The sequence below is a fragment of the Onychostruthus taczanowskii genome, unplaced genomic scaffold (assembly GCF_017590055.1).
Source record: "Onychostruthus taczanowskii isolate IOZ18803 unplaced genomic scaffold, ASM1759005v1 scaffold15, whole genome shotgun sequence".
Taxonomy (NCBI): Eukaryota; Metazoa; Chordata; class Aves; order Passeriformes; family Passeridae; genus Onychostruthus; species Onychostruthus taczanowskii.
Genome location: NW_024498685.1, coordinates 8,293,710 through 8,305,839, shown reverse-complemented (window position 1 = coordinate 8,305,839; position 12,130 = coordinate 8,293,710). Strand labels below are relative to the sequence as shown.

The 12,130-nt window shown below is 42.4% G+C and overlaps 1 protein-coding gene across 2 annotated transcripts in view; it reads right to left on the bottom strand.

The window, feature by feature from the left end:
* The window catches only part of KIAA0930 (KIAA0930 ortholog), a 58,129-nt gene that overhangs the window by 31,362 nt on the left and 14,637 nt on the right, over positions 1-12,130 (bottom strand). For both annotated transcript variants that reach the window (XM_041398576.1, XM_041398577.1), the window contains exon 2: positions 1,186-1,334. In XM_041398576.1, coding sequence (XP_041254510.1) covers positions 1,186-1,334 — 149 coding nt within the window. The remainder of the gene's footprint in view (positions 1-1,185; positions 1,335-12,130) is intronic.

The following is a 12,130-nucleotide window of genomic DNA, read 5'->3' as shown; positions in this document are numbered from 1 at the left end:
CTGATAGAGAAAGAACCGTATTTGTCCATCTTCTCCTCAGTGGTTGTCATGGTGGAAGTTGGAGGGCCAGAAGAAGAGAGAAGATAAGTCTGTCCATTTGTCCATCTTCTCCTCAGTGGTTGTCATGGTGGAAGTTGGAGGGCCAGGGAGAAGACAGAAGATAAGTCTGTCCATATTCTGTATCTTTGTCAAAAGTGTAGGAAAACCTGGAATCTTTTTCTCAAGGGAGCTGACAGCTGTGGCTCTTTATACCACCCCATATGAATTCAGGGAACTCTTGTCTAGCTGGTTACAAACACTTTCACAGACACCATGCACAAACACCTGTGATTCAACAACAGTGTCAATTATTTACATGTGTCAGGAAACCAATCCCTGTTTTTTTCTCTTCCATTTATCTTCCTATACCCACCAACCTTAATTCCCAATAAAACCATTTTACCTCTTGCTTCTGTTTCCCTCACCTAAGATGAAAACTGCCATGGAATGCTAAGAAGTTTCTCAGATCTCTCATGGAAAATACCTGTGCAGCAGCACTAGGACACCTGACTGTGTTTGCAAGGAACAACAGTTCTTTATGAGGGGCACATTGTCTTAAATGTAGACTCTGAGAATACAGGAGTTTCTCTGCTGTTTGTCACTGCTGTATCCCAGCTTCAGGAGGCTGCTTGTGTTCTGCTACTGAGTACACCCAACAGATGTTCATTCCTGATACACTGGTAATCTCTGCCAGTTCTCTTCTAGAAATACCAGTGTGTCCATCTCTCTTCTCCTTTTTTTCCTGTCTTCCTACAGACTTGTGCTTTGAGTTTATAAAGTATCATCACTGAGAAGCAAAACAAAAATCAGCTTTCCAAAAAGGCAGGTAAGCTTTCTGGTTTTCTCAAGTCTATAACAGAGCACCTCATTTACACTGCTGCTGATGTTACAGAATCACAGAATTGTTAGGGTTGGAAGAGACCTCTGGAGATCATCCAGTCCAACCCCCCTACCAAGGCAGGGTCACCTGGCATTCACAACCTCAACCATGGTATTTCTTTATGGACCAATTTTGTATAACATCTTGTGGCGAGCAGAGCTGGAGGTTTGCAAGTCTTCAGAAGTGTCAGGCACCTCGCAACACCAAATCCCACGCTACCTTAAGTAGTTAAATTTAAATACAAGTTAAAATCCATCATGACTCACCTTTTTACCCTCTGTACTCTCCCCACTGCCATAGGAGAGTTTCCGACGGACGTAGAAGAGCATATCATCCTGCCGGGGGGCCCACTTCTCCATGAAATACGTGGAAAACATCCAAGTCCAGAACACAATACGGTCATCTTTGAAACACCCTAGGAGGCACAGAAGAAAGGAGATATGAGAGTTGTGAAGGAGGATGTCACTTTTGCTTGTGCTTAACACGACACCAGAACTGCAGCTCTAAGTTCTTCTGTGGGGCAGAAGAAGAGCTGGTGCTGTCACTTGGCCTGAGCCCACAGGTTATCCTGGGACATTGTCAAGCACATTCCAGAAACCCATCTGCCCCTCTGCCACACCAGCACAGCACAAGGTCAGGGCCCAGGAGCAGACCCTGGCTTGTGGCATTCATATTCTCTGAAAAATCCCTTTGCCCAGGATTTTTCTCCTGGGAAGCTGAGAAGCCTCAGAGAAAAAGGAAACAATTCTTATCTCATTTGCTTCTCCTGTGTTGTGCTCACATGTGGAATGTGTTTGGAGATTGTTTGCCCACAGGTGATTGTTTCATTGGATTCTGGTGTGAGTTGTTTTCACTCTTTGGCCAATCAGGGCCAAGCTGTGTCAGGACTCTGGAGAAAGGCACAAGTTTTCATTATTATCTTTTTAGCATTCTGTAAGTATTCTTTCTGTATTCTTTAGTATAGTATAGTTTAGTATTCTTTAATATAGTATAGTATCATAAAATTATAAATTAGCCTTCTGAGGACATGGGGTCAGAGTCATCATTCCTTCCTTCATCAGGGCACCTGCAAACACAATACCTGGCTCTGCCTGTGCTATGAAGAAGTGCAGGCCAACACACTGAGGGAAAATACATCAAAGCCACTCTCAAGCACTTTCAAAGACATGTGGTGACAGTACATGCTCCAGTTAATGACCTGAAGCCACAAGGTGCCTACAGGGTTCTTATGGGGTCTTGGGGATTACAGCCAGTCCTTCAGGAACTAACAGCTGATGCCTTCCTTAAACCAATAAACAAGAATGTACCTGTGACTTCAATTCACCCTCTCTCTGACTCAAGGAAATGATGAGTTGACAAGCCTTGAATCCCAATTACACAATAAAAAGTGGCAGGAGAAGGACAAAAATGGGAAGAGGAAGATGCCACAAAGTCTCACTCAAGGAGGTGAATGACATCAGTATCAGCAATAGCACTGCAGTTGGCCTCTCCCCAAGAAAAGGAGGCACAGCAGAGGTGACATCTCATTTTGTGAAATGCTTCAAAGCTCTTAGCTGGAATAAAACAGCAAAGGGTACTGCACCTTTTGTATTGTTAAAGATAAGAAGATAATGCAATCCTGTGCCTGGTGATAGGGGAGCTGATTGCTACTCCATGGAGTGATTGCATCCCCTCCCCAAAGCCCTACTGAGAGATAACTGGCTGCTATAATCAAGCAACTTTAAACATGTGAGGAGAGAAACACTAAAAAAATACAAATAATTATATTGCTGACAAACAACAAAAACCTAAAATAGATAGTGGAGATAATGGATGGCTATTATGTACAAGACAGCAAGACAGATGGAGGTGTATGTACACACATGAAACTGCCAACCCCTCCTCCAGAACATCCACCCTTTACAGGACATCCTCAGCACATTTTCCTACTTCACTCCCTGTGCAGTATTTGCCAGATAAATGTTCCTTCCAATCTTTAATTACTGAGGTGGGCAAGAGATTAGATTTTCAAAATTTTAGGAGACAGATGTGTGACTGAAAGAAAAAGAGTGTCTCCAAATGAAATAAAACAAAAGCAATATTGAAACCACAATAAAAATCCACTGATGGACTGTGCACAGAATATGTTAATCAACATCAAGCAGGAAAATATTTGAAAATATGTATATAGCTGATTAAAAAAAAAACCAACAAAACAAAAAAAAAACCAGGAATGCTGAGGGAGAAAAGGCCATGGTAGCTAGTTCCCAGTGCAGGTTAATTGCATGCCACACTGCAATTATTTTATTTGCATGACTGCAGTGAAGTAGTTTCAATTACTTAAGGCAGCACGGAACATAATGTGCAGTCCTGAATAAAATCTGCACTAAATACTTGAGTACTTAAGGACTATCCATTTTTTTCCAGTGGACAAATGGAATCAAGTGCTGGAGAGATCAGATATGAGATCCTGGGCATCCTCATCATGGGAATGTCTCCTTAGGGCACAGATGAACAGGACTGTGTACAGCAAATACTTACACCTGAGAGCATATAAGAGTGGATTCCAGTGTGTTCAGACTCACAAAACCAGTGTGAAAAAGGACAGGACCATCACTGGTCTGTATATTCACACAGGAATATCAAGAAGAGAGAAAGAACTCTTGAGGTGTAAGGATAAACCTTGCTGCCACAAGGCCAAATGGCTCTAAAGTAGCCACTGACACATATGCAGGCTGGAAATTCAAAGCTGATTCCTAAGCATTCAAGCCACAAAGCTCAGGAGCAGCACCTCAGCCGGAATAGTGAAGGCAAAAATCCCTGCAGATAAAACAAAGCTCAGCTTGGTTAAAAAGTTTCTGTGGCACCCCTGACAGCTGAGGACACCATGACCCAGTCCCACCTCTATATTTAGCAAAGAGCAGAAAACGGCACACATTCATCGTGATTAACTAATAGCCTCAAAGAAACTTTGAAAATCTCATGGGGTTAGAGTACCTGAATTCCCAACCTTAATTAGGTGGGGAGGGAGGAGGAAAGAGGATTGCCTTGAGTGCCTCTGAAGTTCTAAGAAAGATAAAAGAAAAACTAAAAAATGAATGTACATTCTCTAAGAACCATCTCTGAAAGTGCTCTAGTGTTGAGAAATACATTGCTTTGGTTTGCTCCATAGACAAGGAAAAAAAGTAAGTCCAGGCAAGGCACTCCCAGATTTATAATGCAAAATCAAGTTATCTAAATCCAGCATTATAAAAAAGGGTTTATTAATCACTTCCAGATTCTTACAGTACATGCAAAACTCTGAGAAACTGTCCATGAGCTGCTGACACCATCAGGTGTGTTTTGGGCTATAAACCACAGGAATTTACCATCCTCACCTAAGTATTTAGGGGTAGTTATAGCATATACATTTCTGATATACATTTCTGGTGGTTATACCTGCAGGAAACTGGGTAGAACACCAGAACTTTGTGTGTGCTTTTACCCTTGCTGGGGAACACAGAACATAGTGATTTCATGGATTCAACCTTAGTCCTGGGGATATTACCTGGGGATAAAAGCACTGCAGCACTGAACCTGTATCAGCACTGCAGCACAATGCAGGGGAAAAACCCTGGAAACCCTTGGAGCCACGTTGGATCACTGTCAATTTCAACCCCACCTGCAGCTGATGAGATGCAAAATTCTTCTCCATGCTTCAGAGATGCTTGCAGATTCTGCTGTAATTAAAACCAGCCTAAGGATGCTGTAACTGTTGTGACTGCAGCGGCTAAAGGACTCGTCTTGAAGCCAAAATAGCCAAACCACAGCAAAAGAGCTGCTTTTCTTCTATTCTAGGAGAAGCAGAGAGGATGTGCAACAGCACACAAGAAGAAATAGCCTTTAAAAATCTACTATTAAATTGCCTTAACTTGCAAAGGAGACAAAACATTTTTATTTGTAACCAGAACTTCTTAAAATATGAGAGGGACAAAATCTATTACAATTTAAAGCCTGAAACTGTCAGATCCACTCAGGAATGCCTTCAACTATTAGATCCCCCCATTACAGTAATTTTGGTAATTTACAGCTTCTCATGGGAAGCCTTCCAGCTTTGCCAAGAAGAAAATTAGAAACGTCTATGGTTGAGAGTTTGTAGCAAGTCAGCTTCCTGAAAACGCTCCTCCCCTAGCAAATCCCACTTCTAAAGGAATAAAATGGAATTAAGAGTTGAGACTATAAATCTTAATAAACCCAAAATCTTAATAAACCCATAGTTGGTTATATAATTATGAGACCTTTGTCATGAACAAATCCTAACTACAACAATTACTGTAACTATTCATTTACATATATTTTATCCTCATTAGAAGCAAAATTTACGCCAACTACTATGCAATAAATGTCTTTCTTCTTACCTATTAGGTTTTTATACTGAACATTCATTTCAGGGAACTGACTTCATATCCACATAGGAAATAATGAATTTATTTTTTTAATGCCTTCCAAAAAATCATTGGATAAAAGGAAGTGTCAAGTTATTATTTTGCTTCAAAAGAATAGAATAAAAGACTTCTCATTCAGTGGATAATAATTTTTTTCAGCATGTACTACTCAGAGCCTAGAAGAATAATAATTTCAGCTAGACAATGTTTCTTGCTATGCTTTTATTTCTTTAGTCTGCCAGGAGATACTCCTCACTGTGAAACATTATAAAACTCATTTCACCCAACACTGCCGCAATGATCATCTGTAAAATAACTATCCTTAGATGTTTAGGAGTTAATTAAACACTAATGAAGATCTTTACAGCCCCAGCATGGTGATGAAATGAGAGTTCTAAGCAACTCACACTGGACTTAATTTTTTTTTTCTGAGTTTAGCCAAGTATTTTGCAAGGACAATATAAGAAGTGCTTCACGTATATTAAAGCTATCTTTGATGTCATAAGGTTGCAATTAGGACTGCATAAAATCAGAATGGATGTTCCCTCTCTAGAGGAAGTGGCCAGCTAACCAGATCATCAGAAATCTAAAGTTCAGGCTTCTTCCCAAGACTGCATACAGCAACACCACTTAATCCCTTCAGCTTGACCTTATAAAAAACAGGATTCTAGTGAACTTCCAGAACTTCAGCAGCAAGTAACAGTTGGAAGGCACGTGGTACAGAAGGAAAAAATTTTACTGGCAGAACTTTGGCTAAAAAAGGAAGGCATCATGTTAAGTAACAGCAGCAACAGAGTCAAGACATGTCACAGATACAACCCTGCTCCTTAGCCTTGTGAGAAACAATGCTCACTTCTAAAATTTCAGAGGTTTATTAAACCTTAACAAAAATACAACAAAGGACTTAATAAGGAAAGATTACAGCACCAGGAGTCTCCGTGACCAGTGGCCACGTGCTCTTCTGCAAAATGGCTGCTCTGCCTTTTATAGCCTGAGGCCCTTCCAAGGTTTTGTCAGTCAGCTCCTTCTCTGCCGTCCATGGGTGGAGATCACTCTCTTCCATCTCGATTGGAGGTCAGCTGTTGTCATGTTGTGCCTCCTGGTAATAATCTTACCCTCCCCAAATGCCCCCACTACCGAGCCTATTACAAGGGGACGAGGAAAGAGGACTATGGGAGGACATATTACAATAATATCACTATATATCTACAAAACTTCTCTTAACATATATATATAATATTCATCTCTTAATTGTGAGAGCCAACCATCACGTTATTAATCTATAACACCCTAAAGTAAACTATTCTACCCTGCCAAGTGTGGCATGCACACTTCTATCCATCTAAGATGATGAAGATGCAGTATTACCCCAGTTAGAAAAACCTCCAACTTATATGTTTATTCAGAAAACAGCTGGATGAGCCAAGACATCCATAAAAGGGTGTGGAACTGCAGGGAGACAAGGATTGATTTCAAGGAAATCCACACCTGCACACTGGGCTCCCCAGCTGTGCAGTTGCAAATTCAGGGAGTCTCATAGTGCCTGTGCCATCTCATCAACTTTTTGGTGGGATGCAATTAATGTGTGGAGATAACTAGAATGGAAGAAGCTCTCCCCCTTCTCCTAGCTAAACTGAGGGAGCACTCAGCCTCCCTTCCTCCACTTGAGTTTGGGAAAATGAGCTGCTTCCCTCTTTCCTCTCCAGCTTCAGAGACTGAAGAAGCCCATTAAGGGGAGCAGAAATAAGAGTAGCAGAAAGCACCAGTACAGAGAAGCAGACAATGAAAAACCTAAAGAGTTTCTGATGCTGCTCCACCCAGCAGCATAAAAAACCCAAACTGACTGAAAAAGAAGAAACCCTGTCAACAAAAACAGGTATCTACTGTCTTTTCTTCAGCCTTCAAGTGATTTTCAACATGCACACAACCTCCACCTCCCCTATCTCCTTCTTCCTGAGATAAGAAGCCCTGCCAGGTCCCTGCAGCCTCCCAAAGCTCCACTGGCCAGGAACTGAACAGGCACCTCATGTCAGATCCAGCTCCCACCTGCCACCACAGATGGGCCAGCGTTCTGCCTCACCAGACAGGAATGACACAGTGCCACATGATGCCACTGACAGCTTTTCTGGCTCCATCGCTGCCTCCTCCCAGCACCTGGCACAGCCCCCAGTGGGGGAAACATCCCAGTGCTCTGGAAAAAAACTCCAAAAGAGCCACAGGAACCCCCTGAGCTTGCTGGAACAGCCGCTCAGAGCTGCTGCTCTTGGCTGCTCCCTGATTCCCTTCCTCCTCCAGCAGCCAGTTCTCCACTCCCACTGCCCCAGCCAGAGCTACCCAAAGCTGCCCCTGCTGCCCCCTGGTAACACCCTGAACCTCAGGGCATGCCCCAGAAAGTGCTGTTCAATGTGGCAGGGCCTGAATTGCCACCAGTAGGACCAGATCTTCTCAAGACTCATTTTGGCAGCCACCTTCCTTCAAATCCAGGCTGGGCTTGGTCCTACCAATTGCTTCTCCCAGCTCCTTCCCAAGAGGCAGCTGGAAAAACCTCTGCCCTGCCTTCAGCACATGTGCTGCCACCCCACCTCCAGACCAATTGCTTCTCCCAGCTCCTTCCCAAGAGGCAGCTGGAAAAAGCTCTGCCCTGCCTTCAACACACTTCCCCTCAAATGAGACTGAAAAGATTCATCTGGCCAGACTTTGGGCTGATAAATGTTTTTTATCAGTTATACAGCAAAGAGAAGGAAAACTTAAATCCATTAAATTCCCAGATATAATAAATCTGGACCAAAGCAACACTGAACAGGCTCTGTATAAGCCATTTCCTCCACCCATGGGGCTGTTTCATCCCAAGGGGGTGAATAACCCCCAGGAGGGGTCCATACCTCAGGAGAGCTCTCTTCATCTTCACCAGCCCCAATGACAATGTGCTACAGAGAAAAAGCTTTTGGGAAATGCTGCTTCCACATGGGCTTCCCATGCAAGTGACACTGGCCACTGCCATGGCCTCAGGTTCCAGGCACAGAACCCGAGGTCACTAGCTGGCCCCTTCCACGTGGCCTCTTCTTGCAGAAGTCTCTGCTTCCCAGGCCTCTGCAAAGGCTCCCAAGCACACATATCTCCCACCAGATCAACCTCAAAGCCTTCTGAACCCCTGGGTCACTTCCAACCATGCCCACCTGGGCAAGGGAAGTCTCCAGACAATAAATCCCTGTAAGTGGCACAAGGAAAGAGTGGCACAACCAAGGAGCTCTACTCAGGACCTCTGGCACAGGGCATGGAGGAAACCTGAGCTCCACTTTACAAAACACAGAATCCATGGGATAAAACAAACCTAAAGAACCCAGGAGCCCAAATGCCCATAATCCTGCCCTTCCTTGCCAGCCTAAGGCAAAGCAAGGACCTGGCAGGTGTCATCCCTCTCCCGGTGTCAGACACTGGTGATGCCACCTCCACCTTCATGCCACTGGCACGATCCCACAGGTGCAGAAAATAAAGCTGATGAGAGATTTGGTCAAGCAGCATTACTTTCCCCTTTCAGGGAGGGTCACGTGGTATTTTACCACACAAATGTCCCCAAGCTGCCATCCCCCAGCAAATCCTGTCTGCTACAAAGACATTTGTGGCTCTTGCTATAAGCCTTCGGAAAAGCCCTTGGAAGTTACTGGGGAAGTCACTGCAATGTGAAAAGTGCAGATTATATGACTGGCTCTTTGCAGATATGAAAAGGAATACTATATGTGTTATGTTGTATTAATTAGAAGTACTGTATTAATCTTTTTTTAAGTAGTGTGGTAAGTATAGTTTTAGGTTATAGCAATGTTAAAATAGAAACTATGCGATGCAAGATACTTTTTTTAACTAGCTCAAGAAAGGGATGAGATAATCAAGAAATTCTTTGCACAGAGATAACAGCAACAAGACACCAAAATCCCCAAGAGAAGAATTATTGCCTCCTTATTGGAAAAGACCAAAATTTTTCCATCTCCTTCCAGACTTTGAGGAGCCACCAAGATGAAGGAGGGGGAATTGACAAAAACCAAAAAACACCATTTGTTTGAAAAGAATTTTTGCATTATGTATGAGATATATGAATATGCAACCGGCTGTTGTTTTTAAGAGTTAATCCTTTGTTAGCATGTGTGCTTTCGGGGCTTAATTGCCCAGAAGGCATCCAGACAGTCCATATTTCTTTGCTTTTTATTGTCCTAACTCTGATTGTCCAAATTCTTATTGCTCTAATTTTTATTACTATTTTTATAACCATTTTATTACTGTTAAGCTTTTAAAATTTTAAAACAAGTGGTTGGTGTTTTTCACAGCAACAACCAGCCTGGCCACCCAAGTAAGACAAGTGACTCCACTGCAGGAGAACTGCCAAGGCACTGCTCTCCAACACCTCAACAGCTACACAAACTTCTTGCCTCCAATCCCCTTCCCAAAACAGCCACAGGAATGATGTAGGAACACCAGAGTCCCTACCCCGGTTGCCTTCCTGTACTCAAGCACCTCACCTGGGAGTAAATCTGCCCTGATTAGCAAGAAGTTTGGGTATAGAACTGAACCAGCAAAAACAAATAATTAAAAGGCAAGGATAGCTGGTGCCAATCTAACACAGACTTCCTAATAAATGTAATTATGGTATTTTTATAATGCCTTTTTGGGGTTTTCTACCTTCTAAATAGCCCCTGCAAGCAAGAGGAAGAGTGCAGACACAGTCAGTGCCTAGAGAGCAGAGGAAGGCTCCTCCACGAAGCTGCTCTCATTTGGCTGAGGACAGCAGGACAGAGCAGACCTTTGGATTGTTCATCTGTCAGTTATTTCTGGTTTATTAACAGTATATGTAATGATCTACCAATAGAGACAAATGACTGGTCTCTTTGCAGACTTTTGCAAAAAGTCCAAACTTTGTACAAAAAAGTGGCAGTACATTTATTCCACCACCTGCTGTTTTTATGAAAAAGTCCATATAGTCCAGGCATCTAAATATACATAACTCTTACTAGGTGTAACTACATATTATCCTGACTTCTAAAGCATGTTGTTTAAGAGGTTACCACAAATATCCTATTTAAAAATTTATCACTAGAGAAGTATTTCCTATATCTCATCCACCTGGTGGTGTCTTTTGAGTTACTTTGCCTTTTCCATTTAAATCGTGCTTTTACCAAACTCAACAAAATTGGTCTTGCTAATCTCTGAAACCTACAATCTGTTTCCCTACCTTTTCCTGCAGTTCCTACTGTTTTAACCTCCCCCCTTCCAGAAACTGCCTCTTATCCATTCATCCACCCAGAATTAAAGCCAGACCACAGCTAGATTAATGAATATAGTACCATGCAGTCCTTTTAGCAGTCATTACTGCTGTGCCTAAGAGCACAGACAGCCCTGCCAGTCAAAGTTACAAACACTTAATGCCTGTCTCATGTATTTAAGGACTTCACTTGGCCCCAGTGGTATTTACAGACTTTTGGAATGGGGAGAGGAGGGCTCAGGGTGAAAAGAACCCTCAAACACAACTACCAATTCTACAATTTGCAGGAAAAGTTTAGGAAAAGGAAGATCTCATCTGGTTTTCAAAAGAAAATACAGTACTTTGGGATTAAAAAAAAAATGTGTAAGAGATGGCTCTAACTCACCTAGGAAAGGCCTTAAGGAAGACAAAATCAGCCAAAAGAGGTTCTGGCCTTGCAAACCTCCCCAGCTGGGGAACACAAAATAGAGAGCAAAGCACAGAGAGTAGGGCTTGACAACTCATCACCTGAAGGGTCTTTTTCAACATTTATTTTAGGGCCCAAAAGTTTAATTACTTCTTCAGCAACAAAGGGGAGCTGGTGGGGGGGCACAAGGGATGTGAGGCACAACACTTCTGCACACTGAAATCCTCAGAGAAAGAGAGTCTAATCAGGAGATAAAACAGAGAGAGCACGGTCAGACAGCTCTAACCATAGCACCTGCCCATTCTGAAGGAACGCTTTCACATATTTAGACACTGAATTAAAAAAGAAGCATTCACAAATGATCCAGGTTGTACAGAAGGCATGAAAATTCAAGTCAAAAAAACACCAGAAGAGGGTTGTCTGCCCCCATCACCAGCTCTTTAACTCTTTTGGTTTGATTAAGTCCCTTAGCAGCCCTGCTTGACTATTCCATCTGTCAGGATCAGGCAGTATTGCCATCCTGCCACAGAGACAGATCAGTTAAATAAATACCTTCCAAATATTTCATTTGTACTTAATGAGAAACATGCTTTAAGCTATTCTTTGTCAAAAATGCTCTCAGATACGTAGATTATGACTCTAGCATAAGCAGAGATGAGCCCAAGAGCATCCATGGAAACACAGGAGAGATACCAAGGACCTATTTAGACACCAATTATGAATGTCAGTATCATCAAGCATCTGGAACGACCACTTGGAGTGTCCTGACAGGACACCACAGAACTGCAGTTTAATCTCTTTGTAAAACCATCTCCCTGCCAGCACTTTGGTCTTGGTTAATTAAACAGTGACACAAAGAGCTTATTTTTCTTGTCTCTTAGGAGTTTCTTGGGATGAACACTGGGGTATTTTTCTGCAGCACAATGTCTTACATCAGGTTTAATGATCAAAGTTATATATCCAGTAACTCCACAGAGTTACTAAAAGATCAGCATACAAATACCACAAAGTAGCTAAATTCAGATAACCAAAAACTGAATAGTACAAAATTAAAGAAATATTTCAAATTCTCTCTGTATTACACCTCACAGAGAAACACTACTACTGGCCATTCCTGATGAGGAAATCCCTTGAAGAACACTTTCCTTTTA